The sequence below is a fragment of the Sinocyclocheilus anshuiensis genome, unplaced genomic scaffold (genome assembly GCF_001515605.1).
Source record: "Sinocyclocheilus anshuiensis isolate Anshui unplaced genomic scaffold, SAMN03320099.WGS_v1.1 scaffold956, whole genome shotgun sequence".
NCBI lineage: Eukaryota > Metazoa > Chordata > Actinopteri > Cypriniformes > Cyprinidae > Sinocyclocheilus > Sinocyclocheilus anshuiensis.
Window position 1 is genome coordinate 531,574 of NW_015551056.1, and position 18,536 is coordinate 550,109.

An 18,536-nucleotide genomic window follows, 5' to 3' on the forward strand; every position below is an offset into this window, starting at 1 on the left:
CTAAAAGCTGCTTATGAACTCGCCGAGTCCGCTGCTGCTAAACAAAATAAAGGAAACAAACAAAGATATGATCAGAAAATAAAGTTCACACACCTGTTACCTGGAGATCGAGTTCTCATACGCAACTTCGGTTTACAAGGGAAACATAAACTAGCAGACCGCTGGGTTTCAACGCCTTATGTTGTGGAAAGTCAAATGTCAAAACCTGTGTTTCGGCTGAAACCAGAAGATGGAAATGGACCTGTCAAAATACTCCATCGTAACCATATTTTGGCCCTGGGACAGAAAGTATGTTTTGATCCAGTGCAAAACCCAGACACTGTTCCAAAGAGGAAAATGAGAAGGAGGAAAAGACAAACAAAGCACAAAGACAACGACAAAAACTCAGTCATAAACCCTGAAATGTCAGAACAAGAAAACAATGATGAGGAATACGCTGATTCAGAAGATGAAGAACGTGGAGTATGGTATGACATGCCCTTCGCAATACAAGACACAGTAAAGGACAAAGAAATGTAAGAACCATTCAGTCTAGATCTCGATATTCGATCTGAAGATCAGGTCGAAGAGCTGCAACCTGTTCAAGAGAAAAAAGCTGACAAAGAAGAGACTAGATCTGACATAGTTGAACAGTCTGACTTGCGAGAGAAAAGTAATACTGAGATAGAGACTCAAGACACTGTGACCATTGATCCAGAACCTGACTCACAAGATGGCTTACAGACTGATAGTGAGACCAGAAAATCTCAACGACTTAGGAAAGCTCCTTCTAGACTTACCTATGACACACCAGGTAGTCCTAGTATTGTTTCCCCTACAGTTAAATATGTTTCTTGTTTATACAAGTGGATAAGCTCTCCTTTCATGCCTTAGTTTGGAGTTTACCTTACATTATTACCTACCAAGCCATGAGGGCATGTCTTTATTTTGGTGGGGGGAGAGTGTAATAACCTGATTATTCAGTAAATCAGAATATTTTGTGTTTTTTCTTTTATTCACAAGAATGTATTTTATTTCATTATAATGATGCATTAAGGCATTTAATGTATTTCATTATGTGGTAAATAATTACATAATTTCATAGTTTTAGTATAAAAGTTAAAATATGCATTTGCATAGTGTTAAAAACGTTTTATAAATATATAGAGAAATGTATAGGTCGTTTATAAGATAAAAACCCAGATATATTTCATCTATTATTATTTCATGATGCTTATAGTTATTCCCTTACTATAACGAGTCGGGTGGTAAAAGGGTTACATAAGGACAAAAACTGGATGAATATCTTGAAATAAAACATCTGAACAATGACTTTAAGTGTGGTAACCGTGGTATAAATGGAATAATTGACTCTGCACGTGGTCACATCACCACCTTTCAATAATTCAACTGCCAATCAGTTATTCCTTATAGAAAAAGTGAGACATTCATCTCTAGATGATTTGTTGTGTTTTCAGTGTATGTATTAGGCCTGCGTATGTCTGGGAGTGAGTATGTTTTTTTTTTTAAATGGATGCATTCCCTGTTCATTACATCACAGGTCATGTAAAATGGGCATCTATAACATGAGTCTCATATCTTAATTGAAAATGAATTTAACTCGAGAAGTAATCTGACCAAGCTGTGCGCTTTAGTATGCCTTGATGATTGAGTTTATAACCTTTTTATATTTACCACTGCTTAATTTTCTTTCCATCAGGGTGACAGAGGTGAACGGGGTGAAAAGGTAAAACGTTTTCCCTCTCAAAGTTATCGGATAATTTTTTTCTGTGGTGTTTTGTTTTGCACACTTTTGAATCGTTTATTGTTTTGGGATTAGCCTAATTCTGTTGTTTAGATATATGGATGCAAGGGCGTAGTTTTGATTTGAACATTGGGGGGGTTGAAGTGTGAACTGTTTTAGTAGAGTCCCGGGTCATGCTCACTCATAAGGTTTATTTATTTGTTTGTTTGCTTATATATTTTTTTGTGAAATGGTCTTTTGTGCTATCATCTATGCAAAGTTGGTAAATAACAACTGCAATAAAGTAACATCATAGTTAACAATTACTTGTTTACATAGTGTACGTACACAGTATACGGTGATTCGCGCACCGCTCATGAACTGCACTTCAGTCATATTTTGCTGATAACTGCTCCGTTCGGTTCGTAAGTAAAGTTACGCTGATAAAGGCTTTTTTTTAATATTAATTAATAGCCTGATTCTAGGTTTCCATTAACCATGATATAAATATTGGGGGGGGTTGTACTTGCTAGTTTTGGTTATTGAACTACGCCCCTGTGATGGGATATGCGCATATTTGCTGTTAGAACAATATAATGTTACACTCAATGCCTGCATTATTAAAGTCAGTGCTGAAGCTCTGGAAGAGTACAACTTTGAAAACTGTTAAAGGTTGAAATGTTCACTTGACCTCCGCATCTGCTTCCTTGGCAGATGATAGACAACTGTGAACAACGAACATTTTAAAATTTATTAGACCTTGTGAAGTATCTCAAGATGAAATCTGAATCTTTTTCCAGTAAATTGGTGGAAAATGCAATCAGGCTATGATTAGATGGCTTATGTGAATTCTGAACAAAGAAATAGCACTCTGCAACTTCTCATCTGACATACTGGATGAATGTGAGTAAAAAGAGCAAATGCAGGATTGAAGACAAAGGGAATTCGAATTAGAGTGTTGCAATTATACATTTTCTCTTAATTTTATGCACTGTGATGCGTGTCTTCAAAGATTATTTCTTAAATGATTTTCACAGACAGACAAATGTACAAGACATAGTATTAGAAAGTTTAGGCTACTTGTCAGAAGCTCTTTATTCTCAGTGAAAGTCCATTCATTTTAAGGATGGTAACCCTGGTACTGCTCAAGAGCACAGTGTTAATAGAGCTGGTCAGTGTGCAATGGCCTTTACTCTTTATGCCTTGGATCACTACTAATTAGGATTATATCTTGACGTCGTTGGCAAACTTATCCTTAACCACAGGCTTCCACCAATATTTCCTTTTGAAATTGCTCATTTAGACCGATTTTTTACCATTTCATCTTAATGTGTCAAACACCCAGTTTCATACAGATCAGATGTAGACTCTATCCCACTATAGACTTGCGGTGCATCCAGACTTTCATGTGGAACTTAAAATGGCTGGAATCAAACATAGAAAGGGCAAAGAGTGCTATCACCACTACCACTTCATTGCAGAAATGACCATTTTACTTGGGCTACAATAAAATCTGACCGTTTCATTCTTTGCATAATACTTTTAAACTCACCTTTACTGTCTTTGCTTTTTAATAGATCTACCCTTAAAGCAACTGCATGTTTATTTAATGTATTTTTGTGACTTTCGAATCCCCTACAGTTAAGTGAGTGGAATTCACAGTCATAAATATATCACTGTCATAATTACAGTGGACATGTGCATTTGTTGACAAATGATTTCAAAAGTTAAGAAGAACCATGTTGACTTATAAGGTGAGCACTATTACAACCACACCAAAAAGAATAGCATAGGAAGGACAGAAATGTTTAGTTTTGTTAAAAATAAAAAGGTTTTCACATATACTTTGTGTGCTAATCGTTTAAAGTGCAGTGTTTGTGTGTAATCAAATTACACAATAGACCACATTACTCATACATTTGACAGTATAGACTATGACAATCTGGCAGACGTAGGTTTTCAAGGTTGCAAACTTTCAAAGCATACCTGCCATGAGATTTATTTATTTGCATGCTATCCTTAGATGGGACTGTTAGATGACTTTTGACATCCCGGACAAACTACAAAACTGTGTGAGGTACAGATGACATGATAATGTTAGAAAAGAGCCATGTACAGTATGTATGTTTACAGCTGTAAAAAGCATGAAATTTAGTGATAGGAGAGTAGCATGCTAAGCTAACATAACCTTGGTTGAAATCGTATTCCGGGGATGGACACGCTCAATACCCCTCTCCCCACGGCCAGCCGCTAGCTCTTGTTTTAAATACAGTAAATGAACTTCTGATTCATCTTTTAACCAAAGAGAGTTATTTTTATCTGTAATTTTATATTTTACCATAAAACAACAGTTCAATGAGGCAACACTGCTTGTGTTCAGTATGTATTAAAATAATAAAAATTGTGCTTTTTCTGTGCTTTTTCTGACAGGGAGACATGGGAGAGGAGGGGCCAAAAGGTGACCCTGGAGAGAAGGTCAGCCTACACTTATATACAAATTTAAAAGAGAATAACATGATTAACTATAACATAATTAAATGGTATGTCAGTGTGGACTGCGATATTGCTCAGTCGCTCGGCATTGCGCTGGCTCATAGATCGCGGCAGGAATTGGCTCTCCGTCATCGGTGGGCTCGGGCTTTAGCTACGCACAGCGGGGAGATGGTGGGCTGGGCTCTGGATCTGGAGTGGATCTGGCGAGATCATCCTCGGGAGTGACGATGAGAGGCGATCCGTTTCTCACCAGAATCCACTCCACAAACACAGTAAAATCCGCTCGAGGACCATCTTTGGACGACGGCGCTCTGCATGTGGTGTTTAAAGGGGTCATATGATGCTATTTTAAAGATCATTATTTTGTGTATTTGGTGTAACAGAATATGTTGACATGCTTTAATGTTCAAAAAACATGGATTTGAGACTTTAGTCTTTGCAACTTTACAGATCTTCTTTATGCACCAAGAGCTTGTAACACTCCAAAGAGAAAGGAAAACTTGAAATCGCATCATATGACCCCTTTAAACTTGCGTCGTAGAACGCACAGAGCGTGTCGTATGGGTAGCTGGTGGTGTTAGCTAGCAGCTAGAACAGTCTAGTATGGTCCTCGAGCGATCTCTCCCCCTGCTCCAGCAGGAGGAGGAGATATTCCAGGCGAAGTAGGGCATCCATGAGGGAACAACGGGGAAAAAAAGACACTGAGTAAAAACGGGAAACAAAACGGAGGGCAGACACATGGAGGTTACGGTTTTGGTCAGGTCTTCTGTCATGTCACACTGTTGAGGGGACACGTTGGAGTCACGAGGAAACGTTTAACAGTCTTTAATCACAAAACACAGGAGATAATCCACAATAGGCGCTTGAGCCAACACACGTAGAGAACGAGTAGACCTGACAAACACAAACTGAACAGACTAGGACTTAAGTACACAGGGAAATGAGGATAATTAACTAAACACAGCTGGAAACAAATGATGAACTAATCAGGGAACCTAATGGAAACAGGAAGGACCAAATAAGGAGAAACAGGACCAGAAACGGGCAAAACACGACACAGAACAGTCCAGAATCCTGACACTTGGTTTATTATGAGTATTAAACAGTGATCAAAACCTCGTGTATTTGTTAAGGCATGTTGCAAAGATTTTTATGAGACCGATTAAGACGTTTATTTATCACATTTCATATCATGCTGCAGTTCTTCTGAAAAACAAATGAAATACAAATAACAAAAGCAAAGAAAACAGTTTTCTTTTTGCTGACAAAACAGAAGTGGTATTGGCTGTAATAGGTTTTTGTACGTCATTAGTCTGCATGGCATTTCACGCTTGCAAACTGGTGGCTTCTGTAATGGAATAACATAAGGCCTGGAGACATAATTTAATCAGAACCAGATGTGATACATTGTTACCAATGTAAATCTCTGCCAATACTTGACAGGTGCACAACAGAATGCACTTTGATGTATTGTGCTTTCAACTTTATACTGATCTATAAAGTAGAAAAAGATATTGCTTTGGGCCTGACAGTTCATCAGCAACAGATGAGGGGAAATAATTTTATATAATTTCTTTGCATAGCTTACTCATCTATTCATTGTGCACTAATAATATTCATAGAAAAGGCAAAAGATGAAGCGTGAAGGTGCTGTTTAGGACAGAGCAGAAGTAGTTTACTGACATCCAGCTATAACTGTTATGTAGCTTATGGCAGAAAAAAAATGCAGCAATTAAAGCTTGCATTATAATGATGACTATAAAAGCCAGGGCATGCTTTCCTCAACTGCCTCTGAGCTCAAGATGTGAAGTGGAACAGCAAATTCAGCAGCAGGCAGTGGGCCTAGCTGCTCTTTCCCACCAGCACCAATCATCCTCTGCCGGCTGGTCCACACTGCACTGCACAAGTCCCCAAGACGTCCGCCTTAATGTTATTACGTTTTCATTTTATTTCTGCTGTTTCAATGAAACCAAAGAGAGCTAAAGCATGCATTACTTCATTCTTTGGTGCTTATAGCAGAAAAAAAGACAAGCGTAGATGTAGGTAGCCAAAACAACACTTATTAGTGGTGGCTACCCTTACCAAAAAGTAGTATACTTCAAGTTTATTTTATTAAGTATACTTAAGTAAAGTTCAAGTATATTTTTAAGTATACTTTATGTAGTAAGTATACAAATATCAGTGTACTAGTAGTATACTTGTAAGTGTACTATTTCAATACTCCTTGGGACTAAATTGGCCCACTTTCTAGTATATAAAAGTATACTTTTAAGTATACTTTAAGTATAACAGTAGTAAACTTTGAATACACAACTAGTTTACATCTATGTTTTTAGTTTGTACTTAGCACACTTGAATAAACTTCTTTTTCGTAAGGGTACTTTAAAACAGCACTAACCTTAAAAACCCTCTGGGGTCGACAAAAGCGCCGGCGCGTTTTGTTGCATTTTTTCAGAAAGCCCCTAAAGAAACTTAAATCACTCCGTTGTACAGATAAGAGCAATACATCAATCGAATCTGTAAAGGGTCTACTTTTATTTGTATACACACATAATAACAACAAAACGTTATGCATTTATAAAATAAAGAAAACAAACAGGGTCATTTAGAAACGCGTCACAAAAATAAACTGAAACTCAGCGAACACTGGACACAAAGACATGAGATATTTATGTATAGAAAGCTTGACATGTCTACTTTTAAATGAAGCAAGTCTTATCGAAAACAAATATTATGTGATAAAGTAATCCATGTCCAGTCTTTCCTGTCTGGCTTCATTATCTCTAATTAGATCATGCCCACGCGCTACTTTTGCTTTTGATATTACAATAGTCCACGTGAGACGCGTGGCATGTAAACCCCACATCACAACAAACAAAGCAGCAAGACTTTTCCTCAAGTTCATCTCGGCTACTGTTCATTTCTGGAAGAAGACGCGCTGAGAGGAATAAGACAGAATTTACCTCAAGAAGAAGACCGAATTACCTCAGATGAAGAGGTGCTGAGAGGAATAAGCTTTATACTTGGAACACCTCAAAAAAAGAAGAACGCGGCGGCTTGATCCAGCGGAGATCATTTACATGAGTAAGTCTTTTCTTATTAACCTACATTCATTAGTTGTCACATAACTTGTACACATTTTACTAGTTAGACTTTTTCCAAACTAATTCCTGACTAAATGTATAATCAAGTGAAACATGTAGATTCATTCACTGCATCTAAATGTATCACGATGCCAGGATGTTTTTTTTTTATGTTGTATAAAATCGACAGCAATACGATATAAAAGTAAAATGAGTTATAATGTTAATGGCATAATGTTAGAGTAAGAATGATTAGACAAAACTTTACTGTGACACACTCTGTTCGCGAATATATGTAGATGTTTATAGCTATAGTTTCCTATATATAAAATGTTTTTGAATTGTATAATAGGCCTACAAAGCATGCTTGTGTTTATGACTATAACTAAGCTTCTGTTCGAGAATATCTGCTCTGGTGTAAATGTTTTGAATGTGTTATACCCGGTCATTGGCGTTCGCGATCGTCGGAGGTGTAAATGTATCAAGTAAGCTGTAAATATCACTGATAAGTGACCCATTGATGACATATACGCGCGTCGATTCTTATCAGTGATACAATTTATTATCAGCTATGCATCTTCTGGTAATTGCTAACAACTGTTTCAATTTTTGTTTAGGACTGTGGCTGCATCACCAGCATCTTGCACAAGAAAGGCACACGCGTGTCGTTCACTTTTGAGTTCGCTGGAAAATCATACTGAGTAAGTGCACAGTATAGTAATTGTACTTTTATTATGCCTATATGGTAATATTATTTGTGGTTGATAGTGTTAAAATATAGTTTCTTTGTTATTGGCATTATGTTTTCTCATCAAGTAGGCCTATGCATATACTAAGGTACTGTGAAAAATAAATGCTAACGATTGTTTATAACAATCTTTTAGGACTGTGAATACACTACTCTCACCTTCACCTGCATCTCACACAGGAAGGGGACGCTCATTCAGTTTTCAACTCCATTCAGAATCTTAGAGTAAGTGTGCATTCACTATTTTACAGATGTTACTTTAATTTGATTTATTTGCTGTATGGTAAAATATGTGTGCTATGTGGTGTGTGTATGTGTAACTAGTATCAGTGACCATCACAATGATGTTAATAATGTAGTTTATCATGGAAACAGAGACTGATGTTGACATGTTCCACGGGCTCTGAGATTCCTGCCCGCACAGGAACCTGGACCACAGCTAAGACCATGTGATGCACACACTCCCATGAGTCTCTTCAAATGTTTTTTGTTTGTTTGTTTTTCTTCAGAGCACATAAACATTATACACTTTGGAAATGCCAGGTATGTGATGTTCATTTATATATTTCAACATGACACACTACCAGTCAAAAGTTTTTGAACAGTAAGATGTTTAATGTTTTTGTAATGAATTCTCTTCTGCTCACCAAGCCTGCATTTATTTGATCCAAACTACAGTAAAAGCAGTAATACTGTGAAATATTTGTATTATTTAAAATGACTGCTTTCTATTTCAATATATTTTAAAATGTAATTTATTCCTGTGATCAAAGCTAAATTTTCAGCATCATTCAGCATCATTTTCAGCTTGGATTCAGTATATATACAGTGTTGCTTGAAAGTTTGTGAAACCTTTAGAATTTTCTAAATAACCCTTTTCAAGTCCTGAAAGTAGACAAAGAGAACCCAAACAAACAAATCAGACAAAAATATTTTCTTTGCCTTTTATTTATTGAGAAAAATGATCCAGTGTTACATATCTGTGAGTGGCAAAAGTATGTGAATCTTTGCTTTCAGTATCTGGTCTGACCCCCTTTTGCAACAATAACTGCAGGTAATGTTCCTTGTAACTGCTGATCAGTCCTGCACAACCACCTGAAGGAGTTTTAGACCATTCCTCAGTACAGAACCACAACTCTGTGATGTTGGTGGGTTTCCTCCTATGAACTGCTTGCTTCAGGTCCTTCCACAAAATTTAAATTGGATTAAGGTCCGGAATTTGACTCAATCATTCCAAAACATTAACTTTGTTCTTCTTTAATCATTCTTTGGTAGAAAGACTTGTTTGCTTGGGGTCGTTGTCTTGCTGCATGACCCACTTTCTCTTGAGATTCAGTTCTTGGACAGATGTCAGGACATTTTCCTTCAGAATTTGCTGGTATAATTCAGAATTCATTGTTCCATCAATAATACCAGCACCACCGTGTTTCACAGATGGGATAAGGTTCTTATGCTGGAATGCAGAGTGTTCTTTTCTTCAAACATAACGCTTCTCATTTAAACCAACAAGTTATATTTTGGTCTCATCTGTTCACAAAACATTTCTCCAGTAGCCCTCTGGCTTGTCCGCATGATCTTTAGCAAACTCCAGACTGGCAGCAATGTTATTTTTGGATGCACCATGCACATCATGGTTGTTCAGTGTTCTCCTGATGGTGGACTCATGAACATTAAGATTAGCCAATGTGAGAAAGGCTTTTAGTTGCTTAGAAGTTACCCTGGGTTCCTTTGCAGCCTTGCAGACCATTACACGTCTTGCTTTTGGAGTGATCTTGTTGGTCAGTCACTCCTGGGGAGGGTAACAGTGGTCTTGAATTTCCTCCATTTGTACACAATCTGTCTGACTGTGGATTTGTGGAGTCAAAACTCTTTAGAGATGTTTTTGTAAACTTTTCTAGCCTGATGAACAACATCAACTCTTTTTCTGAGGTCCTCAGAGATCTCCTTTGCTCATGCCATGATACACTTCCACAAACATGATCAGACTTTGATAGATCCCTGTTCTTTAAATAAAACATGGCACACACTGACACCAGATAGTAATTTCACTGATTGAAAACAACTCTGAAAAACAGATGGACTCTAATTTCACCTTCAAATTAACCCCCTGGGGTCGACAGTTCCGCCAGCGGAACTTTTTGCAGATTTGAATGATGACAGCGAAAAGAACTAAAATGCTCCTTCATACTTAACCGTACATATAAGAGTAATACAGCATTTAAATCTGTAAAGGGTCTACTTTTATTTGTGTACACTCACAAAACCACCAAAAAAATCAAAATTGATTGATTGAATATCAATCAAAAGCACAATTTTGTGCTTTTGCAAAATAAAGAAAATAAACAGGGTATGCTTTTAGCCGTCTCATTCTCTGCGCATATCTGTTTGAAACGCGTCACTAAAATGAACTGAAACTCAGCGAATATTTAACACACACACATGACAGATATATCTATAGAAAGCTTAACATGTCTACTTTTAAACGTTCTATAAAATAGACAGCAACAATATAAAAGTAATGTGAGTTGTAATGTTAATATGTTGAATGTTTTATACTCGGTCATTGGCATTCGCGATCGTCTGATGTGTAAACGTATCAAGTAAGCTGTAAATAAGTGATGCATCGACAGACATATACGCGCGTCCTTTCTTAATTCACATACTTTTGCCACTCACAGATATGTAATATTCTGTCATTTTCCTGAATAAATAAATGGCAAAGAACACATTTTGTCTCACTTGTTTGTTTGGGTTCTCTTTGTCTACTTTCAGGACTTGTGTGAAATTTTTTATTATGTTTTGTGTCATATTTATGCTGAAATATAGAAAAAATCTAAAGGGTTCACAAACTTTCAAGCGACACTGTATATATATATATATATATATATATATATAGAGAGAGGGAGAGAGAAATTAAAACTTTTATTTAGCACAAAAGTGATGATAAAGACATTTATAATGTTACAAAAGATGCTTTTCTTCTGAACTTTCTTTTCATCAAAGAAACCTGAAAATATTATACTCAGCTGTTTTCAACATAATAATAATAATACATTTTTTGAGCAGCAAACCAGAATATTAGAATGATTTCTGAAGGATCATGTGACTGGAGTAATGATGCTAAAAATTCAGCTTTGATTGTTCCTAATAAACTGTTTAACTGCACTCGCAAGTGAATCTCAAGTTATTTTGTGTGATAAATGGAGTAATGATGCTAAAAATTCAGCTTTGATTGTTCCTAATAAACTGTTTAACTGCACTCGCAAGTGGATCTCAAGTTATTTTGTGTGATAGTTAAATATATTCTAAATAAACTACAAACAAAAAAAATATAAATAAATTTTGTCCTCAGATTCTTTCTTGTAACTCTTCCCTCTCAGTCACATACCTGACTTAAAGGCTCATTATGCAGCTCATTATGTGGGCCTTTGTCTTCTCAGGTGTGAATCACACTAATATTCATGATCATTCACGCCTCCTTGCATATGCCCTTTCGAAACAAAAACTCCCTTGACTTTGAAATCCTAGAATCGCTGGGTGGTGCATACATATTTGCCTTAATAGAACAATGTTATGACATTATGTTGTGACAATTTCACAGCAGAATGACCTTTCTGCACAAATGATGTGATACAATATACCCAACCAATGACAATCTCCTTCCTCCTTTTTTTTACATTCCTGTTGGTATTATGACAGTGTGAGAAGCTTTAACGAATGGACGTGGACACTAATCTGCTTTGCTTTTTACTCACATAATCTGATATTTGGATAACAGTACAGCTGCTTTATGCTCCAGTTTAACTAGAGGCTTTTGCGTGCTCAGCAGCATTATGACTTCCAGAATTTCTCCCCAGGTGGAATGAAGAAGATACTACACTTTCAAATGGCTTAGTTTATCAAATATATTTACCATGATTTTTATATCTCTAACAGGGTGATGCTGGATCCTCTGCTGCTGGAATCAAGGTAAGACAGGACCTCTGAAATATGTTGTCTCTAAGTCTATGGTTTTAATAAATCCTACTTGTTATCTTTCATTTGGTGTATGCAGATGAGCCCTTATAAGCATTCTTATTATTACAGGGTGAGCCTGGCGAGCCAGGGCGCGGAGGACAAAAGGTAAAATTGCAGAGCTCATATTGTACTCCTAGCCAGAGTATACACTTATGAAAGATATTGTTTGGAACAATGTGTCTTAATGACAGCTGATTCATTAATTGAGAACACTGATAATTTGTTTTAATAAAACATGTTGTCATTAATGATTAATGAAAGAGCATTATAGTGTACTAACTCTTTTGCACCTTATGGCTGTAAAAGGCAAAGCTTACCATCTTTTGCACCATCATTTGCTTGCTGCTTATAAGCATGTGAATGTCAGGCACCAACCTGACGAAAAAATAAAGTGTTTTTAGCGAGGACAACTTTATAGCCCATTCTCAGATGAACTGAGAACACACTTCTCCACCCGATAAAAAGCATAAATCTACACCATGGCATTACAGTTTGTCTACTTTGTAGTTTTTCTTTATGTGTGTTTGCATCACACTTTATTACTTGTTCTTGTTCTGTCCAGTAAAACACTGTTAGGCTTCTCTTAAAGGGGTCATATGATGCGATTTCAATTTATCCTTTCTCTTTCAAGTGTTACAAGCTCTTGGTGCATAAAGAAGATCTGTAAAGTTGCAAAGACTAAAGTCTCAAATCCAAAGAGATATTCTTTATAAAAGTTAAGAGTCAACCACGCCTACCTAAAACATCTCGTTCTAACACGCCCCCACATGTCTATGTCACGATGTGGGAACAAAATAATGTTCTTTTTAGCAATATCATATGACCCCTTTAATTAATCTGCTCCAAATTCAGTACTAGACCTAAGAGAACCGTTTGAGTTTTACTCTAAAGGCCCGTTCACACCAAGCAAGATAACCATAAAGATAACGATAAAGAGTCCACTCCACAGCTATAAAGATAAAGGCACAGAGAAAGATATAATTGGAATCACTTCCAGAACTATTTTTTTTCCAGCTGATGAACGATACAAACATTGACAGCCAATCAGAATCCATCCTGCTATAATGAGCTCGAGAATTTAAAGCGGCAGATGCACGTGCGCTTAGAATAAACAGACTATATCGTTCGCTGGTGTGGACGCTAATATCTTTATATTTATAGTTATCTTTATAGTCATGGGTCGTGGCCCGGGTTACTTTTTGAGGTCTGGTACAAATATGACATGGGCTAGAAAAATACATAGGCTATAAGGCTAATATGTATGCACGTTTAAATTATTAAAAGATCACGATCTCGATTCAAACACACGCAATCTTTTTCCTAAATGACGGTGATTCTGCTATGTCTATTAAACCTTTGAAATCAAAATCACACCGGAATATTTAAACCTGCTTTTGCGCAGCCGCTGATCCAGAGAGAGCAGCGCTCATCATGTAAAGCTTTATGTTTAAAACAGCTTCACAGTCTACACAGCAGGCTACGTTTCTGTGATGCAAACATTAAATAATAACAAAATTGGGATAAAAGTTTATAGTCCTGATATAGACTGTTGTTGCGGGAGTCGCGATCAAAATGGGTCTTTGAAAGTAATGATACGCTGCAAATAATGATTGTATATGTTACTGTTAAAGGGGTCATATGACATTGCTAAAAAGAACATTATTGGTAACACTTTATAATAAAGTTCCGTTGTAAGGCATTTATAAGTGATTAGTTAATGATGAACTAATCATTTACTAAACATAACTATGTGTTCATAAAATATTAATAAGTGATTTCTTAATATTTTATCTTATGTTTTGTAGATTGAGTTATAAATAATTTACAAGTGATTAGATGATGATTAACTAATCATTTACAAAACATGACTATACGTTCACAAATGATTAAGTAATATGCTAATGATTTACCAATCTGTCACAAGTTATCTTAAAAAATAGCATATCATGAAATAATCAAACAGATCCTTAGTAAATGGTTAATAAGTTACTAGTTAATATATTATTAATCACTTATAAATCATTGAAATGTCAACATTGTACTATTATCTCACAGCGTTAAAAATACTCCATGTGTGTCAGAAAAGACATCTGTCTACACCCTCACCAGTCAGCCCTTACATTGCTGTACACACTACAAAGTATTCCAAACCTGTTGTGTAAACACATTAATAAATAATTTACAAAGCTTTCTGCATCCCATATTCTAAAGTGTAAACTACTCATCAGTTGTAAATGTTTTACTCATCATTCGTAGATCTTTCACCCCAGTGTGTACACACACAAAACCTGTAACCGGCAGGTTTGTAAAGGTAACAAACCTGCCAAGGTTTGTTGGCAACAACAATACTACAGCGAGAATCAAAGTTACGCCTTCTTTCTTTGTGTAAACATTTGGGCGGTGTTATGCAAATCTTCCCACACAGTGACGTAGACATGTGGGGACGTGTTTAAACGAGGCATTTTAGGAGGGCATGGACGAGTCATAACTTTTATAAAGAATATCTCTTCTGGGTTTGAGACTTTAGTCTTTGCAACTTTAGGGATCTTATCTATTCACGAACAGCTTGTAACATTCCAAAGAGAAAGGAAAACTTGAAATCATTCAAGAGATTCAAAACGAAACAAGTCTTCATTTATTTATTTCAAATGATTTTTTTTTTACATAATTAGGCTCATTTGTTTAAATTAATATTTTAATCATATTAAACTAATTTATAACACTAATAAAACATTTTGTTAGAAACTCAAGTAAATTACATATTTTGTTTGGTTGTCTGTTTTGTTTTCAGAATTGTGGGAAAATCATAGCTTAAAAATACATAGGCTAATATATGTGGCAACTAACTAATACCATTAGTAGGTAATATATTTATTATTTTATAAGTAATACTACTGTTTCTAATATTAAAATCTTTTGGTTTGTTCCGCAATCCCTGTTTATAGTTATCGTTCTTGGTGTGAACGGGGCTTTACAGAAATGTTCATCATATTTACAGCACTTAAAGGAAGTCCTGTGAAAACATACAATCCTCAAACTGCAGTCTGGGATCTATTTAACCTCACCATTTGAGAACTAGTCCTACTCACTTTTTACATGGGTATTTATTTCGGCAGAGTATGTACGACTAACTGTGACGTGACTTGATGTATTATGTTAATGCTTCTGAAAATTAAACTTTTCTACCTCTCATGGTGTACTAATATACTTATATTATGCAGTAATATAATAATATATTTTATAGTCTAATGGGATCCATTTTATCCATATTATCGTTTAGCATGAGAGATAAGCTGAACCTTCAGATATAATTATACAGCCCTTTCAATTTTAGTAGGCTTCTATATGCATTGTGTGTGACGGTACCATTAATTTGAAAAGTCTGATGGAAATGATCCAACAACAACACCAATAGACAGCCAATGTGTCTTTGCTTTAACTAGAATCTTGATGGTTTTCACTTTAGTAGGTGAACCAGGGCCAATCTTTTGATACTGTGGGTTTAGAGGAAACCAATTGTGGTTGTGCTGGGTTTCCAGGCTCATCGCCAGAAGTGGTGGCTTGGTTTGGCTGTAATTTGTTGCACTTTTCCTACATAGGGTGAGCCAGGACTTCCAGGGCTGCCTGGACTCCCCGGGATTAAGGTAAATGTTGTCTTCATAAACCTAAAACATCTGATCCCACCCATTCCCCATACATCAGCAGCCAATATCATGTCTAGAGACTCCATAACAATTGTTGAAGTGTGACTATATTGTGTCCATGTATCTTTCACATTAACCTGTTTGACATGGCTTCATTTAGTTTTAAACAGAATGTACTTTATATTGGTTTATCCAAATGCACATTATTGGGATTCATTGGTTGTGGAATAATTTGGTAATGATTCATCAGTGAATCAGATTGTTACTTTGTCCAGTATATCCTAGTATTCTTATAAATACCCAGGCTTGTGTTATGATTTTTCAAACAGAATTCACAACAGTCAAAAAGTGCATTAACATCCTGAGTGTGTAAAATCATACAGAACACTCTTCCAGAGATTCCACCACTTTGTATATTTTAATGGAGCATTGTTTTCTTGCCTTCTGAACTGAAAATTAAATGCTGATTGCAGATGTTCATGTTCCAAATTGGCAAAATATATTTTTGAAAATAATGAGAAAGTGAGTGGAAAAACACTGGAGCAATGGGAAAATAAATTAGCAATTGAAAGAATGCTCTAATAGGCATGAGCTAATGCTTGTTGCTGTTTTGGTTTGTTTGCCTGTATACTTTTGTATGCTTACAACCTGCTGGCCTTGTAAAAATCCCTCCCATTTTATATAACCCTGGTTTCACTTAGAGGCTGAAGGCTCTGAATGCAAACATTGTGCAAATGTGATGCTCTCGTGTTCTTTTTAAGGTTTCTGAAATTGAGACACTTACATGTGCACACAGTGTTCATTGATTGAATAAGAGAGGTTAGAATGTATTCATTAATTGGCACTGAAAATATCAACACATTCTCACTCCCAACTCGTCACATATTGACACTTGGTCAGGACTCCATTGGTGTTGCTTTTTGGTACAAGGTACCCCTTTAGCGTCACTTTTCGACGTGCAGGGTCCTCCGTTGTTTTCAGTTGTCTTAATTTAAAGGGCACCTATTATGCAAAATCCACTTTTACATGGTGTTTGGACATAAATGTGTGTTGGCAGTGTGTGAAAAAAACCACCCTACAATGATAAAAATCCACCCAATCCTCATTTTTAATCCCCTTTAAACCAAGTCAGTCTCACTAGGCTTGCCATTTTGATTCTCATGCAGTGTGACGTCACATTGCATAGGGCCGTGCCACGGGGGTTGATTGACATCCCTGCATTGCTATAGTTTCTGCCCTCAGCGGTTGTACGCTGTCCTCCATTTTCTCCACGCTCAAGCAGCTGTAACGTCAACAATGGCCCTGTCCCAAATGGAACACTTCGTGTGCACTTTCGGTCTTGCGGACTTACAATGGCCGCCACGTGCGCGTGTCCCAATCGTCATTTTAGCGTTCAAAAGGGTGCTCGCAAGCACCCCCTTTGCGGCCGTTATGCGCCCTCAATCCGCACTTCTGCCGAGCCTGCACTGGGACGAGCTCCGCAGACTTCTACCCGACAGTCAAAGCAGCATTACGTCACGAAAGTGCGGACTCAGAGGAAGACTGTGAGGGTTTAGGGTGCGATTTGGGACAGGGCCAATGTCTAGTAAGCAATCCCGGTGCTCTGTGTTTGGATGTAAGACTGAACATAAGAGTCTTCATTTTCTCCCAACATCTGAGCTGCTGAGGATGCTGTGGATTACTTCCTTTTTCAAGGTAATGCGCCTAAAAATCTACCTAAATACGTGTATCCCTCCAGACTCCTTTGTGAATGTCATGTCATCATAGTGCTTAGCATTTTAAATGTATTTGTGTGCCTACATTAAGTATTTTTTAACTGATCAGCGACGCGCTTGTGAGATTAGTTTGCGCCGTTCTTAGCATGAGATTCGTTCGGTAGCGCGGCTTGGTCAATTGATCAGCGCCAATGACAGGTCAGCGCGGCGCGAGCTCTGTAACATACAGGGGCGTAAATTTCGTCTAACAGTTGGAGGGACAATAAACATAAAATTTCTCAAGAGCAATTTTTGAAGGGGACACAAATAATCCAGCTAAAATTGTACTTGTAAGGATATGTATACACAGAGGAAAGCCTTACTAATATTAGTGCAGCAGGGAGACCGTGCCTAATTAGACAACTTCAAGCTGTTGTGGTCGTGCGGCTCGCGCCGTGACGGCGCTCATGTCCATTGTAGTCATTACTATCCGTCACAGTGTTGCCAAGTCCGCAGTTTTCCCGTGGAATTGGGCTACTTTATCACTGTTGCCATGGGTTGTTTTTCATGTCCACAGGTTGAAGTGACTCCAATAACGTGTATTTTAGCCCCCGGAACGCGATTTTTACCAGGGGAACCCCTCGAAACGCGGTTGGTTTGGGCTAGCTTTGGGCTAGTTTTGAGTAGCAATTGGGCGGGTTTTGTTGTGAAAACCTGGCAGCCCTTTCTGTCAAGCAGGTAACATTATTGTTGCTAACATAGCGGACTCATCGAAAAATACATTGGCATCATGTATTAAAGAGAAAATAATCACTTCATCCTACGTTTAAGTGAATAAAATAGCCTTGACAGCCTTACTTACTGGAGTTCCACAACTATTGACTTCTCTCCCACCGGACTTGTGCGTGTGTAGCCTAGGTGATGTAAAAGAGGAAAGCATGCATTTGGACCAAAGCACTGTGAGGCAAGACTCAAAATGTTTCTTAACTTAAAATGCATTTTTGCCCCGTTTGTGTTGTTTTACTACTTACACAATTATTTAAAGTATTAAACATTGTTATTTACAATACACAGCGTGGATTTTAATCATAATTTTAAGGGGGACAACCCTCAGATTGGGGGGGGGGGGGGGGC

At 37.1% G+C, this 18,536-nt stretch overlaps 1 protein-coding gene across 1 annotated transcript in view; it reads left to right on the forward strand.

Annotated features, from left to right (window-relative positions):
• Positions 1-18,536, forward strand: part of LOC107661981 (collagen alpha-1(XXV) chain-like) — a gene marked incomplete at its 3' end in the record, with an annotated part of 543,306 nt that overhangs the window by 500,243 nt on the left and 24,527 nt on the right. Inside the window, exons 12-16 of the mRNA XM_016451806.1 lie at positions 1,700-1,726; positions 4,154-4,198; positions 11,984-12,016; positions 12,134-12,169; positions 15,664-15,708. Coding sequence (XP_016307292.1) covers positions 1,700-1,726; positions 4,154-4,198; positions 11,984-12,016; positions 12,134-12,169; positions 15,664-15,708 — 186 coding nt within the window. The remainder of the gene's footprint in view (positions 1-1,699; positions 1,727-4,153; positions 4,199-11,983; positions 12,017-12,133; positions 12,170-15,663; positions 15,709-18,536) is intronic.